A 19,464-nucleotide genomic window follows, 5' to 3' on the forward strand; every position below is an offset into this window, starting at 1 on the left:
TTTTTGCTTCCCGTTGTTAAAAACATGGTAACACACAACCCACCTCTGGGAGCACTGTGCCATGATTCCTTGGAGCAGAGAACACAGTAGGAGCACATACACCTCTAATCCCTACTTGACAACTGAGGGAAATGGCCCGGTCAGCTGACTTGCCCAAGGACATCCAGGCAGTCAGAGGTAGGAGTCTCACCTAGTTCTGTGGTTTCCAGGAATCATATCCATGTGGTGTTCTACTCTGTTATTTGAGAGTCCCCGGTTGACAGAACCAGTAGGACAGCTTGGGCAAGTAGGTCCCGGTCTGGCCTGTAGGGTAAGACACTGGCAGGCCTTCAGGTCTGGGGTTCAGGGCTGCATTTAAAGTTACAGTGCTCATCACTGGCCTCACTAAGAATCCCCTGGTCTGACCCTGTTTTGAACAGGAAGTTGAACTCTTTGAAGAGTTGGGTGTTGGATATTTAGTTTTCTTCCTTCCTGACTCCTCCGAGCTTCTCAGCTGGCCTTCTTGGATTCATGTAGTTCCACAATTGAAGTGTTGATTAAAAACTGCCTTGAAGGGTTTCCCAGTTGTTTGGGGTGGGTTTCGTCCAGGGAAGGAATGGCAAATGGGTTGCACTTCAGGAAGACGTGCTAACAATGAGCTCTAATGAGGATTCTGAGTCTGGATTCAGCTGGAAAGAAGCGCTGTGACTGATTAGTGATGTCTGGCACAAGCTGGAGGTGGGTAGGGGGATGGTTGGTGTTAATGTCACTTACTCTAGGTCTAGGTCAAGAGCATGTGTAGGAATGGGCCAATTTCAGCCTGTGCCCTCCCCTCCACAAATTCTTCCCTGTTATAACCAGCACTGCACTGATGCACAATTGGGACTGTATAAATGCTTAGGGACTCGATGCCTTACAGTAAGCCCCCACCCAGCCTTGTAGTTAATGCCTGGAGAGAGGCACTATCAGGCAGAACATCACACCTGCATGTCTACCTTCACTCCCCGGGCTTCCAGACACATCCTAGGATCCTGTCTGAGAAAATTAGAGCCCTCCTGCAGTATCTAGTTGTCTATGTCCATTGTACTCTCCTGACAGAAGCCCTAAAGACAGGCCGTGGGCTTCCTTCAGTGGTTAGCAAACAGAACCTTCTCGAGTTTTGATCCTAACCCAAAGATAGCTCTAACCTTCCTTGCTATGGTTTGAAGGGTTAGGAGTGGCCTTCCAGAACCGCTGGGAGGTCAGGGGCGTGCTAGACCAAGGGCCTCCTGGACGTCCCTTATGTTCTCTTCACTGCCCAAGGTGGAGTCTGGCTGGTTTCCATTTCCACGCCGTATGGCTATGAAATCAGAGAGCACAAGCCTGGGCCCTTGCTGGCTGAAGTCGTCATTCCACCCTTGATCAAGAATAACTGAGCAAGAGCTGCTTCCATGATCCTGTCACACTCTAGCCATGGGATTTCTCAATGGGGATCTGGACACTTGGTGTTAACACTAGAGTTTGGCTGAGGATTAGAGAAAACCTTTTTGCCTCCCTTTCCGTCCACACAACTGGAAAGAAACGACTCTTCCTTGTGCCTCCCCTGTAAAGACCAAGTGCTTGCTTTGGTCCACACCTGGTATGGGAGACAATTCCCATCCTCCTCCAAAGGATGGTACCAGTGCCACCAGCAGTGGGGGCCCTCACAGTGAACTCCTCAGGCACAAAAGCAAGCAGAGGGGAATGGGGTTAGCAGATCGCACGTCTGTATCCAAAATGGCCTGTGGGAAACATGAGAGACCCCATCCAATCCCTGTCCTTCAACCCTTCCAGATCCTTTCCAAGACTTCTGAGGGGCCAAACTTGGGTCACGTTCAGTACTAAAAAATGAGGACGAAGAATGGAACTTGCTGTTTTATCAGAACAGACCCATTTTCAACTCAACATCCTGCGCTATTTACACTCTCTTCCTTCCAGTGCTAGTTCAGGTGCAGACCCAGGACAAAATAATCGGGGATGGATCTTGACATGTTTTAAGTGGTTTCTTAATTCTTTGGAAGGTTATAGACTTGTATGCCTCAGCACCTGCAGCAGCAGGCAGGAGTCTCCCTCGCATGGGGCAATAAGTGAGCTTGTGTGGCTTTTAGGTTAGTAACACACTTTATTCACATCTCTGAGACATAGTTGACCTAAATCCAGTTGGCCAGAAACAGGGGTTGTCTTTTGAGGATTTTCAGTCCTCAATTAGCAAATTTTAGCATCATCTCCATTTTCTTTCCTTAAATCCCATTTCCTTCCTTTACATCATTGCAATCTATCTCAAAGGTTACACTTAGGAGACAGTTCATTTTCTTTCAAATTTTGGTGATTCTTTTGCCCCATTATGTCTCCTTTTGCATCTTTGAGGTATGTACTTAAGATACCCAGCTATTTCAGCTTCTGATAAACAAGTTCTAAAATACAAAGTGAGCTTCCTATTCACATTGGAAATATGCCACAGATTAAAAATTAACTATTATTCTAAAGGCTAAAATCTATACACACAAAAATAAAGATTTCCAATGTAAATTTTACTATTTTATTTGTGAAAAAACTACAAGCAGAATTCATAAATAGACATTTCTATTTAAAGCAGGAAAATGATAAAGTGGCTTCTAATAACATAGTCGTGCACATGCCAGTAACAGGAATATATTAACATCTTTTATTTGCTAGACAAAGAGCAGTGTCCAATATAAATTTCCCCCAAAACATTTAAGACCTGTGAATTTTTGACCAGTTCACAAAACCACCAACTGACACTTTAGCATGAAGAAAAAAACAAACCTAACAGACTGTCAGCTCTAAAGACATTACAGAGCAGAAACTTCCAAAAGCGTTATACAAGCTGTCTTTCTGGGCAAATGAAAAATATAGCTCGTATAATACATTAACAAAAATTCACAAGATAAGATTGTTTTGACATACTTAACAAGCATTCTCTATTTGTCTCCAACAAACAAAGCTAAGGAAATAATGTAACCATCTTTACACAGTAAATTAAGGTTACAAGTCATACACAAGAACAGAACTGCTTGCGCATTAAAAACTGTTCAGCTCCATTGTCATACTCTAAATGTTGGCTCTTAAACCATTTTCGGTTACATACAAGCAAAGGTTATTATATATTCAGCAATTAATAAATTTTCAATAATTTAAGATACGGTAGCTTAAAAAAGTAGACTGAGAATGGTCTTGATAAGGCAGGTGAAACATCTTAGTGGAACTAAACTCACAAAAGCTTCTGCCAATGTTTTTAAATATCCAGATTGAAACTGAAAGGTTTTGATTAGAATATTGTGTGGGTGTCAAGATGTCTTTTTTTTTTGTAACTGCATGACTCAAGCAGAGCAAGTCAGGTAAGCTCTGTGTGCGCGCACACGCACGAGTGTGAAAGATTGCGTGGTATTAAAACAAATGGAAACTTGCAAGCATAACACTGTGCTTTTTGTTTGTTTAACCTGCTTTCTGTGCCACTGAATACCAAGTATTTCTGGTCCTCTTTTAATGTATATCTTTATAATCTACACTAGTGTTTTTACACGCTGCCTACTAATTGTAGGGCATACTGCAGACACAGGAAGTTACAGGAATTCCATTTCCAGAATACATGCCTGAGGGATGTCATCAATTTCCAAAATTAAAAGTCTATAAAGTACCTACTACCTCACTACCCAACAGAATACACCACAGCAGCTAAAGGGCTGGCCCTGTAACATCTGATTGCTTAGATAACTCCCACTGTTAGCTGCGGTTTCTACAAAGATGGTAATTTCATGCCACTTGTTCTAAAGCAATCTTCTTCCCCTTCCTTCACCCCTCCCCATTCTTTAATTTATCACGGAGGCAAAACTGAAAAACCAAAACATTGGCATGAATGAATTAGCAGCCTATGAGTAGCTGGTTAATCAGCTTTTTCCACGAATCTATGGGGTCCAATCACTTTACATGAAACTAGTTTTTGAAAAAGTACACAGTGTGTCTGAACAAAGTGCATACCAACAGTTATTGGTTCAAAAAGCAGTGCAACCTACATGAGTTTGGTGGCATTTAAGTTTTTTCAAAAAGTTAAAAACAGCAATTTCTTAAACCTCTGGAAAATAAATATGGCTGACTAATTTACCCTCCCTGAGACCCTTAATAAAAGGAATATTAAAACTTTAGAAGGAATGTCTTTGCAATATCCCACTAATATTAAAATGTGGATTTAAAATTCATAGTCAAATCACTATGTATTATATATTCTGATGCTTATAGAAAGCATCTGATTTCCTTTGGTTCATTAATAAATACTTTAAAAATGTATTTAAAAAGATAAGCATAGCTTGCATCCCAGACACAAGCATTATTTTAAAAAGGGGGGAACACTGTCCATGCATTTGAGAATAGGACCACAGCAACAAATGGCACTGCTTTATAATCTATACCTTTGAGAAAAGTATTTAAATTATGGTACATTAGTGACTACAGAATAGTTTTAATGTAAATGTGAAAGGAACCTTTCCTGTTGGCTACTCAATTCAAGCTGTTAATTTTTTTATTTGTTGCCTCCACAGACAGAAATTACTGCTATTATTAAGCAAACCAGGTTTTTAACACCAAAATGTGGTGCTTCATTACAAATCAGGCTGCCCTCCCGTGAGTCCCTAAAGGTCAAATAAAGAGAGGTAACCTCAAATTCTCATGCTTGAAATGTCTCTGAAGTACTACAAACTCTGTATCTAAATGTAAAAGTCAAATAGAAGAGAGACCCCACATCCAAACAAAAGCAAAACAAAATTTTAAAAAATTATTTTAATAAGGAGAGGTGGAATCTTATTAGTGGTCTTTGATTATTATTATTTTTTTCTTTTTTGCAAGACAGTAAAAAGAGTGAAGAGAATGAAATAGAACAGTTTACTCAAGCTATCTTTATGTCCAGGAAGAAAAAAGATTACATGCTGCTCGCAAGTACGAGCTTTCCCTGCAACTCTGGCTGCAGGCGCGCAAGCCGTTCACCACTGGAGTTCCTACCACAGCAGGGGATTGAGAAATGTCTCCAAACACTGAAAAGCTCCATGTCAGGACTGGATGTGTGGTTGATAACCTTTGTTCAGTAAAACAAATCACAGTAGGTTTTGAGAAGGAAAAAAAGAATGCTCACAACTGAATCGGTAGAGTGAAGGTTTATCAGACAAAGGGACATGAGGCAAACAAATTTTAATTACAGAAACCACCACTGCAATGTCATGTAGAAAGTAGAAACAAGGGACTAGCTTCCTGGATGGACCAAAAATACAGTTTATAGACTGTTTCAATCCTAAAACTAAGACAATTTCTAGATTTACCTCAGACATGAGTAGAGGTCTGGAAAATGGATGGAATTCGAGTTACAGAATACCATATTTTCATGAGTGCTTATGTAAGAACAGCAAATGATAACATGTAACCGTAATTTACACGAATACTTGGCATTCTGGAGCTACTTTAGTTACTTTTGAATGATCAAAGCCCTCCCCAACTAAACCACTTGTGATTTGTCAGTTATTCCATTGCAAATGCAGGCTATCTGGAGCAGTCTTTAAATCTGAGATCACATTGTTTAAAAAATATATATTTTTATATCGTCCAGTACTCTTTAGACAGATGAGAGAGTCAAGTTCCCACATGGATTGGAACATACTTCATGTAAGACTGGTTTTAATTAAATTTCAGCACTTTCATAGAAGGGACTGTCCCAGATCTGTAACTGTTCAATGTTGTATTCACTTCACAGTGTATCAAGCACCAGCGTTGCCATGGATTGGTTTCAAATAACCCTTTATATATAATTTTATATTTATATATATATAGTTGTATCAAAACTGATAGTACATAGTATAACTGGAAGAAAGAACTAAACTTAAAAGGATATGCTGAAAGGATGGAGTTTGTGAACACAATAAATAAAAGTTCCCTCCCCCTCCCAGCCCTCCCCCCCGGCAACAAAACAAAAACAAAAAACCAGTTGTAATGTACATGGAAAATTGTGCACAGCAGATTTTTTTTTTTTTTTATAAAAAGTAGATTCAGGAGCACATCCAATTATAAATGATTGTTAGGAAAATCATATAAAACAATGGAATACATAAAAGTGTCAAGAGTAATCGTCAGGGTGCGAAATTCCTTGGTGGCCAGATGCCCATGGCAAGCAGAAATTATCCTGGCAGCATCACTAAGAGGTCGATGTCCACAGAAGATTCTCCAGGGATGCAAGCAGCATGGGCAGGTGGAGGTTTTGAATTTCATACCCTGATTCATAGTTTTCACAATTCCATGTGCAATTTCAGAAAGATTCATCATTGACTGCTGACATGTCGCCCTTTGGCGTGGAGGAACGGGAGGAGCCCTTGTCTGTGCTCTCTGACCCCGAGCTGCTCTGGTTCTGCTGTTCTGACCCTGCACTGGAGGTCACTGTGGATGAGGATGTCGATGAGGAGCGAGTCTTTTCCTTAAAGTCTGTGATAATGACGGTGACGTTGCCCACAGTTACTGCCAACTGCTGTGCAGTGCTCCTGTCCACGTTTTTCAGCCGGGGCCTAGAAGCAACACCACAGGGGAAGAGCCAATTAAGTAAGTTATGGATCAAAAACAGCTTCTGGCAGAATATCATCAATACGCACAAGACTTCATGACACTGTGGCAATGAATCCGAACTGCCTACCACACATGCCAAAGCCGACTATAGAGTGTGCTACTCAGTTTTAGCAATAATCCAACAAGCACGGATAGCAAAGCTTGGGACCAATGTAAAATTACTATTATCTGTTTCCTGTTCTGGCCACAGTATTTAAAAAAGAGAAAAAGTCACCAGCCCCACCCATACTTAGCTCTTCACCTTCTTAGCCTACAAACCCAAGGCACAAAACCACCCTGGATTCATGATTACGATTAAGTAAATCAGAGCAGTGATTTAGTATGTCATTCTAGTTTCCAAGTACCTTGAGGTGTGATTTGTTTCGCTGGTCTTTGTTGTAGCATTTGCAGACTGTATGCTGTTTGCTTCACTAGGAGGATCTTTCAGAATGTCAGACTTTGGTCTAAATGAGGGAGATACAAAACAAACAAACAAACAAAAAAAAAAAAAACAGGCATTTAGAAGATATCTTGAATTCACTTGCAAAGTAATATCCTGTACTTAGTTAACCAGAAACTTACTTGGTTTTCTTGTTGGTATTTTTCTTGGTAACACTAGGACTAATTTCCTTGTCTTTCTCAGGTTTCTCTTTGTCCTGCTTTTCAACTTTCTCCTTCTTCTCCTTTTTAGGGGGTGGTGGGGTGGCATACTGTTGTGCCACTTGTTGTGCCACCAGCTGAGAATTGATCCGAGGTTTTCTGAAATGTTCAAAAAATATATATCACTATTTGCTTTATAAATTTTTAAAACATTTTTATCTGGTCTCACATTCCTTGGGTATTTTATTACTGATATCTGCCAACTCAAAACTAAATTATAAGGTTCATGTTATTTCTGCATTATTTTGTATGGATTATTTAGTATGGATACTAAACTTTTCCTTTTTCAAAGGAAATGATACATTCACATGTGATAACACTAACATACACATCCCTGTGCAGTAAAATAGTTTTTGAGCCAATAAAACATGACAGTGTTTCTAAGAGTGCTGAGAACACTACTTCTTTCAAGCCGTCAAGATTATACTGACTGACAGCTTTCAAGTACTCCTGCTGCAGAGGGTTAATCTCATTTTATTAAATGGACACTGGTAATCCCTTGAAAAGAGAATGAAATTAGAAGTGTGACATTCACTCCTCAATCTAATTATTCCAACTTGTTCTGCTCCCCTGCAGCTCTGTGATTGGCACAGACAACACATAGAGAGCAATAAAGGTAACTATGGCTCATACTAGCTCCCAAGGGAGTGAAGACTGAAAGTCACTATAAAAAAATCATACACAAGTGACACATTCATTGTGCCATAAACCATTATGTCTGTGCCAATCTCCAACTGACACTGGCTCTTAGCACTATTGTTCACAAATTCTAAGAGATGCCAAACACTTTCACAATGCATGACCATTCACAGCCCTAAATGAGAAAGGGAGACAGGAATGCCTATGCTTTATTTCTACATAATATTAACTCTCCAAGACATTCCCATCTAGATAGACATTTACAATATAATAAACTCTCCAAGTTTAAGATGGAAAACAAATATACAAATGGTTCATTAACAAAGTAAAACAACTGGCTGCCACAATGTAATAGTCCCCTTCAGAACCGACAGCTCCCTCTCCAATTCCCCAGGATGGAGAAATGGACTGGAGAAAAATAACTGGACAGACCAAGTCTGACTCATCAATGGGAGAGTCAGCGGTGGAGGATTAGAAAACAAAAATCTAAAAACAAAACCCAAAACAAAGCTGCTGCATTCTTACCTAATGCTGCTATTCTTTTTTGTTTTGAGACAGTCTCACTCTGTTGCCCAGGCTGGAATGCAGTGGCACGATCTTGGCTCACTACAACCTCCACCTTCCAGGTTTGAGCGATTCTCCTGACTCAGCCTCCTGAGTAGCTTGGTTGGACTGCAGGCGCCTGCCACCATACCTGGCTATTTTTGTATTTTTAGTAAAGACGGGGTTTCACCATGTTGGCCAGGCTGGTCTCGAACTCCCGATCCACCCACCTCGGCCTCCCAAAGTGCTTGGGTAATATGGTGTGAACCACTGCACCTGGCCAGTGTTGCTATTCTTTACCAGGAAACAAAATGAGAGTCACTAGGTGCATGATATGCTGGCTCCCTAAGCTAAGTGTGGTTACTGGAGCACCTCTTGGGCAGTGGCTATGATACAGCTGACAGGTGACGCAGGAGAGGTAGGGACAGATGCTTATGCCACGACAGTATCAAAGTTAATCTGAGCATTGAACTGGGTATATTCTGAGTGTTTCAGTACTGGTCATGGCCTCTAGCAATACAAGTTTTGGTCATGGGATGGCATACCACGAAACCTTGTATTACCTGAGCCTGGATCACAAGTGACAAGGGATTGATTCAAACACATGTGAAAGCACCCTGGAGAAGGGGCATGTACTTACTCTAAGCCCCTCTCTTCCAAGAAACACACAGGACCCCCTAGGTGAAAGGTGACTTTCCCTTTTTCACAGATTCTAACAGCAGCAGTAGCCATTCTAACACATTTTACTCCTTTTAAAGAGGAAGTATGATTGTGTTAATACTTAAAAAAAAATGACCGCTACAAAACATTGCACATGCACTCACTGGGGCCACAGATTAGATGTCTAGAGGGATTACCAAACAGTTTAAATTAGTGCTAAAATAAACTACCATACATTAACCAATATTTAGGTGTTAAAATGAAATAATGTAGCCAGAGTTAATAATGTGAATAAACCACTCAAACTTTATGAGAAACTACACCCTGATGAAGAGTTTCAATTAAGCCAGTATGGGTACTTTACGCCAGAGAAATCTGATCCAAGAACAAGAGAGGACAGCTGAACACCAATTTAAGACTATCCTAAACACAGAGAGAATCAAAGGTAAGCCAAGTGCTTGGCCCCAGAGAAATCTCAGCCTAATCACCAGGCCCATCCAATCTTGAGACAGAGGAGCCTACCTTACTCCAGGACAACCTATAAAAGTTGTCACTTATCACATTACACTGTAACTGTCAATCAACTGTGTACTACTCCATAGCAAAGACCACATTTAATCATCTTTGTCATCGTGGCATTAAGCAGTGCTAGGTACTCAATAAAATTATCTACTGGATGAATAAATGAACACTGCAGAGAAAGACAAAGTAGGATGCAAATTGAGAAGAGGGCCCAAGCTTTGGAAATCGAGGTCGCTGGTGACTTTTAGGAGAGCAGGCTATGTGGCATCAGGGCGGCAAGAATTAAGAGCCTGAAGGTTGTCAGAGGAAGAGCACAGGAGCTCTTCCTTAGAACTGTGGTGCTGAGTTAAGAGATTGCTCTGCTTATTACCCAAGCAAACTGAGAAGAATTTCTGTAGGAAATAGGGTCTTGGATGATGCTGTACAATCAAAAAGGGAGAACGATAGAGGGCATGCAAGACAGAGAGGTTAAATGACTGGTCAAAGGGAGAGAAAGAACACATTCAAACAGAAGTCCTGGGGAAAGAAATGGGGACACTTTCTGCTGAGACATAAGAGAGATGCTAGGTAAAGATAAAGTGACATTTTTACTAGAAAGATGACAATCTGAGGACGTTCTCTCAGTTGGCCTCTCCCTTCACAGGGAGGCAGGCAATATGGCAGAGGTAGTGTAGGGGTCGTGAGCAGAATTTGGAAATGAGAAATCAGAAAAGAGATTAAATGAACCACGGAGATCGAAAGCAGTGCCTGGTTTGGACAGTATAGGAGAAAAGAGAGCAAGTGATGAACAGAGAGAGAAAAGGAAATTTACTCGCATCTCACAAATTACCCTTAATAGCATGAATATAGTATGCCTAAAAGAAGCAGGTCTCCATTACCCAGAGATCATGCTTATCCAAAATGACTTATTCCCTAAAACACGGCCCGTCTGCCAGGACTATTTATTGGCACACTGTAGACAACATGTAAGGTGCCCTCTGGATGGTTCTGCCACTGCTATCATTCAACAGTTCAGCAAATGCACGCTCAGAATTCTTCAGTGCATGCAACACAATCTGGTATCTACAGGATGAAGTCTGTATGTACAAAAGGTAAATTTCAGCCATAAGTCCTCCTAAAATGCAACATATAAGCACAACTGGGTGAATGTCTCACTTGCTCCTAAGAAAATGTTTGACTAGTACGGTGAAGTGTTTCTCCCTCGGTTGGTCAACAAACCAAAACTTCACAAATGAAAAGGCCGCAAGACTATTTGGGATCTGGTTATTACCAAGAAAAATGGGGCATCTGCTAAACTACCTGTGTTGTTTGAAAACTACTGCTGTGTTCTGAATGTCTTCTATGTGTCCTTAAATGACAACCTAACTCTTAAACCATCACTTGCACCCCTTCCCCACCCAAACCCCTCAACAACAAGTGAGCATTTATCGTCTTAATTAGCATAACTGCTTTTTCAAACTAGTTCTCCCAATAAATGCCACAGTACTCCTAGAGTTGGGGGGCAGGGGATGAGGTAGGGAAATTCACCTTTTGGAAGGCGAAGGAAAAGAAAAATACAAGGGCGACCAGGCTGAGCCCTCCCATATAAAGATACTGCACCATCAGAGCTGTTCTGGCAGCTCTTGAAATCTGTCCCCTCCCCACTTCTGGGCTAATACTCTCTTCGCTGCATGGCAAGTGGAAGAATGAGAAAGTCCAATTTCCATTGAGAGCTATGCACACTCCCACATTCCACTCCTGGGATGCTGTGCCAGGCTCTCCAGGTTGGTTCAACTTTACAAATGTACCCAACATGGGAGACAGGTAGAACCTTTTCAAAGCTATCACAGGACAGGCACATCAAGAAGTCAGAGTCAGCACAACCTCCCCTCAAGGAGGAACTGTCATCTCCATTTTACAAATTAGGAAGACTGAGGAGCAGAAAGAGTTAAGAAATTCATCCAAGGTTCAGCTCCATCTGGACTCTTCATGGACTCCTCTTATCTTCAGGTATCCTTAAACACTCTACAGGTATGCCTTTGAAGAGTACAGCCTTGCGTGTGTGTCAGGGGTGGCAATGTGAGATGAAAAGGGTGATGAGGGTACTAGGGATTGAAAAACTCAGGTCCCCAAGTTACAGTTCAGCTAGACTCCTCCCTGAGAACACCACTGCCACCTTTGTTAGCCTCACCGTGCCTTACTCTGGCAAGAAGGGGACTACTTGGTTGTCCTTAAGAAAAGAAAAGGGGGCAGAGGGAACAGGCAAGAATGTTTTCCTTGCTTTCCACTGCCTTCAGAACATTCTCTGTAAGGAATGAACACCCATATTATGATATTTAACACTGCTGATCAGTGAGAAACAGTGACTTCCAACAAATTCGCATTGCTTAATGAAGTCTTCTAAGTGTCATACAACACACTGTAAATAGCACTCATTTAATGGGCAAAACTTTCAACATGTTGTGGCAAGTCATTTCTTCAATACAAAGCTGACAGTCTGAGTCTCCGAGATCATTCAAGTTTCCCCAACTAACGTTAAATAAGCAGTTAAACACCTTCACAATACAGTGGTAAATATTAGATCAGAGCCCATGGCCTACAACTTTTGGTGTCTAAGTCTCAAATTAAAACCAATCAATCATCACCACCGCCACCACCAATCTCCAAAAAAAAAAAAAAAAAAAAAGACCAGAGATTCAAGATAGTAAACACAGTTTCCCTCATAAATTTAGCAAACAAGCTTTTGGTATCTTCTTCACGACTATATTTTCTTATGAAAAGGGTGTCTTCTTGAAATATTATTTTACAGGTTTATTGTTGCCATTTTAGTAGCATGTAAGTGAAAATGTGCTATGAAAATATTTATTTGCATTTAAACAGCTAACATTTTAGAAAAGAGTCCATTCTATAAAAAGTGAAGCAGATCTTTATCTGGGGCATTCTTAGTGTCTGGAAAGGAAAAACTTCAGAGAGTTCAAATGTACACGAGCACAAATGAGAACAGAAAACAAGACACCTTTTCAGGATTGCTTTGGTATGTGTACCGATACCACTTTCAAGGAGCACAGGCAAAACAGTTATTTTTTAAAGAGGCATTTCCCCCGTGTACTACTCTTGTTTTCCTATTCCTCTTGTGCAACCTGAGATCTTACTGCTCATTTCTCATATACTTCTCTGGATCTCAGCTACCACAACGAGCAATGAGATGACAAAGCCATCTTCTTGTGATTCAGGCAATAAAGAGCAAGAAGAGTCTCTAATAAATTGTATCTTTTCCTTGATTATGTGTCCAGCTTTTCATAAACTATCAATCATGTGTCCATTGTGCTCACTTTTAATTCCACCTGGCATTTCACTTTTCGATTAAAATACCCACGGGTTGTGGAACTAAGGCAATAAACCCATCCATCTCAAACAAAAGGTACTTTACAATTAAGACAGTTCCTTACAACCTACAAAATGTCTTCATCAAATCAGCTTACATCGAGCCCTTGAGTTCTTCATATGCTGCTTTTATGTTCCCCCTAACCCTTCCTTCCCTTGGCAATCTATTAGTCTAAGAATTAGCAACTTCAAAGAATTTAGCAACTCTGGGCAAGTCACTCCACTGAATTTATCAGGATTCTTTATGACAGGTCACATTACGATACTGTAATTAAAAGGAGCCTTCTCACATGACCTATTTTCCTGTCCCTACATCCAGAAGGTCATATACATATACACTGTACAGACATACACATGTGCACTGGATTGGCTAGGACAGATTTTACCCCATCCAATAATGAGTGAATTTTTATATTACTGATGTCCCAAAATGCATATATCCCAGGTTGGAACCTACCAAAGTATACAACTCGGCTGTTATTCTTTAACACCTGCTGACTAAAACATTCTAAAAACAAAATAGGAATGGTAGTAAAATCCAATTGCAGGAAACTAGGTGGGCCACATGTGTGAAAATGCTTTATAAACTGAACACAACTTTTTTTTTTCTTTGCAAAAGTACCTTGTTAAAGACATACTGAGGCTAAATCTTTGTCTGGACTTGTCTACGATAATGTATTCCAAGTTGTAAATAACCAAATTGCAAATATGTTTGTGGAATACAATCCATTTTTAAGTTGGGCAACATATGTATTTACTTCTAAGGAAAGCAGTGTTAAAGTGTGAAAGCACCTGAGTTGTTTTATCCCAACAGCACTGTCCAGTAAACACTATTGGTCTCTGGCTTTGATGATTAATAAAATTTGTTTTCTGTTCACTTAACCCATACAGTCTGTTCCATTGTATTTTTTATATACCAAGGAACCTATATGACCTCATGACTTGACTGAAGCCAACCATCATTATAATATGGATAATTAAAAACTCAACTGTCACTTTACTAGGATCATACATTGCAGGACATTATTAATTTCCCTCTGCTTCCCAAACAGTATTGTTTTTTTGTAGTTCTTTTTTTTCTTAAACAGTACTTTCCTCTTTCATGTAAACACTTTTCTTCAATTTCTCAAATCCTTCGACCCATCTACAAGGAGCTACTAGGTGACCTGAAGGGGGTCTTAGTCCCATTCTAGGTTACTCTTTCCCACATACATCCTTGACTCAAGAGAATCACTCTGCTCTGTATTAGAAAACTAAAACTTCCCTCAAATTTGATCCTATCAGAATTTCAAAACTCAAGTCATCCCCTTTCTCCCTGATCTTTCCTTCCGTCATCTTCACAGGTAATAGGGAAACAGAGTAGTATAAAGGAAGAGTATAGACTTTGGAGTTAAGACAGCCTTTGGACTTTATCCAGACCTGCTACTGAGCTAAGGTAAATTACCTGAAATGAGAATGAGGCCACACCTATTTTCACAGGGCTGAGGTCAGGATGAAATGAGGACAAAATTAGGTACCATTCACTTAGCTCTTGCAACAGGACATGTAGAGAGATATTCCACAAGACAATTCCCTGTAAAAGTAATACATACATTCCAAAGCACTACTTTTCCAGCCGTAGATGTGTCTGCCACCCTTCTTCAGATACTGGAAGGCAAATGGAAAGATTTACAAGTGAAAGGAGCTGGTAAGTCTGCCCTGGGAAATGGTTCTAGAGACATAAATCCTTCGCATATGTTAGCATCCTAAAGTTAATTATGCTGTCTAACAGCAACAGCAGCACTAAGGAGCCTCACTAACATAGCTGCCAGTTTTTCTGCATATTTCGGAGAGAATTTTGGTTTTGCAGAAATCCCTTTTAAAAGAGGATGCCTTTATGGAAGGCCACTGCACTTCAATTGTAAAATATCCACACATGGTGTTACACAAACTCTCACCAGATACTGCTTGGTTAGAAATAACTGGCTCCACACGACTAACAAGTATCTTTACCTTAATAAACAGCAGATTCTGAAATGTTCTCCTTCACCTTAAATTTTCATTTTGGATATTAAAATGTCTCTTATGCCCTGAAAACAGACTTTAACTACCTGAGCACCAATAGGTGAAAGCACCGTAACTTTTCTGCAACTCAGGAACATATATTCAATAAATAAAAAGAACTAAAAGTGGTTCTGATTTTTGGAAACAAAAGACCTATTTTATAAACCAATCTGGCAGCAACAGACAGTTATCTCAGCCCAGTGGGTCTCAAAGTATTGATCCAGAGACTCTTGGGTGTCCCCAAGACCCTTCCAGGAGGATCTACAAGACAAAACTATTTCCACAATACTTTTAAAACATTACTTGCCTTTTCATTTTCCTTTCTTCAAGAGTTTACAATGCAGCTTTCCAAAGCAATGACATCTGACGTCATTGGTCTGACAGCTTGTATATTTCCATGTTTTAAACATTTCTTAGTTCTAATTTCTGATACGGGAAGTATCTATATATATAACTAAGATGAACAAAAGCTCCTTGGGGTCATTAATACTCTTATGAAATGTAAGGGATCTTCTGACCAAAACGCTTGCAAACGGCCACCGCAGCACCATGCCCAATACTGGACTGTGCAAGTCTACTGCATCGCGGGCAAAGAAAGAGACAGTCTTGAGAAGGTAACTTCTCAGGCTTAAATTTTTCCTCAACAAAACAAAACAAAACAAAAAAGGTGAACAGCAGCATTGACTCGAATTGCTGGAAACATTTTGAGAATAAAGAAAAATCTTAAACTTATTTAAAACTAGAACAACTTTCTAAAAGTGGGCTTCGAGTACTTAAGCCATAGACTATAATGCTGGCTTCCTTCCATTTCCTCTCTCTTGTGGTGCCTATAACAAATTTTATTCGTGGTTATTCAAATATTTTAAGTAAATGTCCCATAATAAATAAGCCCTTCAGCTCTCCCTCAGCCCTTCTCCAAAGAACATGCCCACTGACAAAGAATGTGTTAGTTCAATTTATCACGTAAAGAAAAAGATTTCCTAAATTGTTTTGAAAATGGACTTTTGTTTGAAAATGGTTACATTTCTTTTTGATACCTCCATTCCATATTTTCAACATAAACTTTCTTCTATGGTAAAAGACTTTTTTTGCTTGCTGATTATCTGGTTTAGTAGTGCTGTAGGATCACTGTCCCATTTGAGGCAGTGTGAGCACCACGGCAGCTGCTGGTACTGCAACTACAAGAGAGGTAGAGGCAAACCTCTCCTCACCCGCCTCCTTGGAAGGACCAAAGCCTACCTGGACACCCAACCCTACTCTCTGCGTCAGAGATGTAACATTTCTTGTGCCATCTCCTCTCCCATCTCAACTCTATCTCTGGCATTTTGGCTTATGCGATCTCCTCTCCATCTCAGTTTCACCTTTAGCATTTTGACTTACGTTTTCAAACTCATGCAACAGACTTCTCCCAGTGCCTACTAAATGTAGAGGCACAGTGCTGTGTATTCTGGATGTGTGTGGATACACGCTCATTTTCCAAGGGGCTGATGGGATAATAACACAAGAGACTCCAACAGCCCAGACCTCTGGCGAGGTCCTTTGTCTTACATGGGGTCTGCCCTGTCACACAAGCTGGGACACAGGCCTTTAGTGGAAGAGATATCTAGACCTCCCCTTTTCACTTTCATATTATCTTGGAACCCTAAGTCTGTGACTTTGGATGAGTTAGATAATCTCTCCAAACTTCAATTTCTTTGTTGATAAAAGGATTAGAGTAAGTGATCTCTAAGGTTCCTTTAGCTCAGACACTTGTATTGAGTATTTAATAAAGACACTTAAATAAAGTATTTGTTCTTGAGGTGCAGGCAAGTTTGCAGTTTATGTTCTTAGTAACTCATTCAAGTCCGAAATAAACATCATGCTTTTACAAACCTTCTAAAACTACATACTGTTGGTTTAGTGACTTAGACATGACTGCTCCTTCCCCCCCACCCACCAAAAAAGATACACAAATGTACCTTCTAAACCATGTCAATGATTAAGATGAATCCCAGAAACTAAGAATCTCTAAGCAAATGCTATTTTCAGATGCAAATAAATTTGACAAATCAAGTCTTTCTCCAAGAAACATTACACTAAAGCAATCCAATCTGCTCTGCAAATTACTTTAAAGCTGTCAAAGATCCTATTTAAAATGCATTTAACGATTCTGAAATTACAGTTCATGTCACAAACATGGGTACTTCCAAAACACAAAAGCATTAGTAATTCATCAAAGAAAGAAGCTACTAGATAAGCCACAGTCTAACAAATACTAAACTAGCTGCCCTCCTCAGGTGTGAGTTTCCTCACCTATCAAATTAAGATTCCAACTAAACTAAGGTAAACTTTTAAGGTTTCCCTCAAATCTAACCTTTAAAACAAAACAAAAACTTAAGTAATACAAAATAACAGCCCTGACAAATTCATTCATGGTCAAGAGATCTATTATAATTACTGGTTATTAAAACTTTATTGGTTTTAATACTTTAAAATGTTATTACTGGTTATTAAAAATTACATTACTGGTTATTAAAAACTTTCTTGAAGCCCATTATCACTTCAGAAGACTCTCAACACTTCACTAACTGCAGTGTTCACAATCTGAGCATTATTGATTATTTTGGGCCCCTTAGTTCTTTGTTGTGGGGGCTGTGCTATGCATTGGCGAATGTTTAGCAGCCCACTAGACGCCAGCAGTACCACACTCTCTCAAGTTGTGACACCCAAATTTGCTTCTAGACATTGCCAAATGTTCCCTGGAAGGAAAAAATCACTCCCAGGTGAGAATCACTGGGCTAATGTCTAACGTTAACTACAGGAATACAATATAAGGGAGTAGAAATTTTTGCAAATATGGGAGGGCAATCTAAAACAAAGAGAACTTCTCTCATCAGTTTTATCAAAAGATGCCTGCCCAAGACATCTGCAATGTGTTCATTGTTCTGACTGGTAGGCCAGGCTATAAAAGGGTAGGACATAGGGAGAGGAATCCCAAGAACACTGAGTATACTGATACTATGTTATCTCTGTATTGAGATGTGTGATCACTCTTCTCCTGCCAGATGGAAAGACAATTTGATGGTCCCTATACAATCACAACTGTGACAATACCATCTATACCTCGAACATTTCTGGTAATCATGGTCTTTATTTCCAGTAACGGAAGGAAATGGCTTTTGAGTAAGGGAAGAAAAGTTTTAGGGTATCTTTATTTACTTGGTCAAATGGCTGAAAAATCAGATATTAATAAAGGTGAAGAAGACTCTAAAATTACCTGTATCTATTACTAGAGACACTAGCACTGGGTTTGATAATTCCTTCAACTCCATAAATATGGTTTTGTTTTTCTGGGGGCTGGGAGGGCACAGATTGGCATAGGTAGATGACAATTCGTACGTCAATTTAAACAGTGATCTCTGAACTTAAAATGTTGGTCATATTTTTTTACATGTGGATGAAGTATTTATCAGAATAACCAGAAAACATTTGCAGACGAATAGAAACTTGAATAAAGAAGAGAATCTTTGAGGCTGTCAATAGTCATGTATCACATCCTAACACACTCAAGCATGCACATCTTAGTGCCTAAGAAATTAATCATGCAAGTATCAAAGTCCACTCTAACTAAAGAAAACATTTGTCGGAAAATCTTAATCAATTCTTTCATTCTGTACTCTTTTCATTTTGAAGGACCAGAGTGGTGTTAATAAGTACTTCTACATAAAAATTCTGCACAGCTCCCACTCATGAGTACTTTTCTTACCTAAGCAAAATTCTCCAAAGAACTTTCCAAACGTGGTGAAATGATGTTTAAAAAAAAAATGTATCAGAATGTGTATCATCTAATGTCTTCAGCATCAGTTAGTTAAGACGATTATGTTCAGAACACACCGCTGGGAATACTCTAGTATGTGAATTCTCCCACCACCCTCATTCTTCACATGCCAAGGAAACCTCAGAAAGGACTCTCTAATCTCCTATCCCCACCTTTCATTTTCATTGTCTTCCTCCATGCTAGTTCAGGACCTAAATATCTTCCTATGTCCATAAGATCCTATCTGGTCTTTTCTAGTCCTCCCTCTAGCTATCATACATGATGCTAAAGACCAAAGGGTCTAAAGAGAAAAGGTGAATTCCCTTTCCTCTGCTTAAAACTCTGCCACAGCCTGCTGCTAACAGAATGAAATCCTAACTCCCTAGCATGATATATAGACTCTTCACAAGTTTCTTCAGACATTTCTCTCAGCTTGCTTTTTCTCCACACTCACTGTCCCAGGCCTCTCATTCATAGGAACTCAAGCCACACTAAACTTTATCTTATCTTTTTCAGAAGATACCTTTTACTACTTGTTTTATTTGCTTATCTATTCCTTAGCTTCTGCAATGCCCTTTTTCTCCATACTTCTTCTGTAAAACCCATACCTGCTTTAAGACCCAGCTCAAATGCCGCTTCTTTCCCAA

General features: G+C 39.8%; 1 protein-coding gene across 1 annotated transcript in view; it reads right to left on the reverse strand.

Annotated features, from left to right (window-relative positions):
• Positions 1–2,522: 2,522 nt before the first annotated feature.
• RYBP (RING1 and YY1 binding protein) overlaps positions 2,523–19,464 on the reverse strand; it is a 73,829-nt gene continuing 56,887 nt past the window's right edge. The window contains exons 3-5 of the mRNA XM_034956886.3: positions 7,174–7,350; positions 6,957–7,055; positions 2,523–6,554 (exon numbers count right to left, since the gene is read on the reverse strand). Coding sequence (XP_034812777.1) covers positions 6,302–6,554; positions 6,957–7,055; positions 7,174–7,350 — 529 coding nt within the window. The 3' untranslated portion in view covers positions 2,523–6,301. The remainder of the gene's footprint in view (positions 6,555–6,956; positions 7,056–7,173; positions 7,351–19,464) is intronic.

The sequence above is a fragment of the Pan paniscus genome, chromosome 2 (assembly GCF_029289425.2).
Source record: "Pan paniscus chromosome 2, NHGRI_mPanPan1-v2.0_pri, whole genome shotgun sequence".
In the NCBI taxonomy this organism is placed as follows: domain Eukaryota; kingdom Metazoa; phylum Chordata; class Mammalia; order Primates; family Hominidae; genus Pan; species Pan paniscus.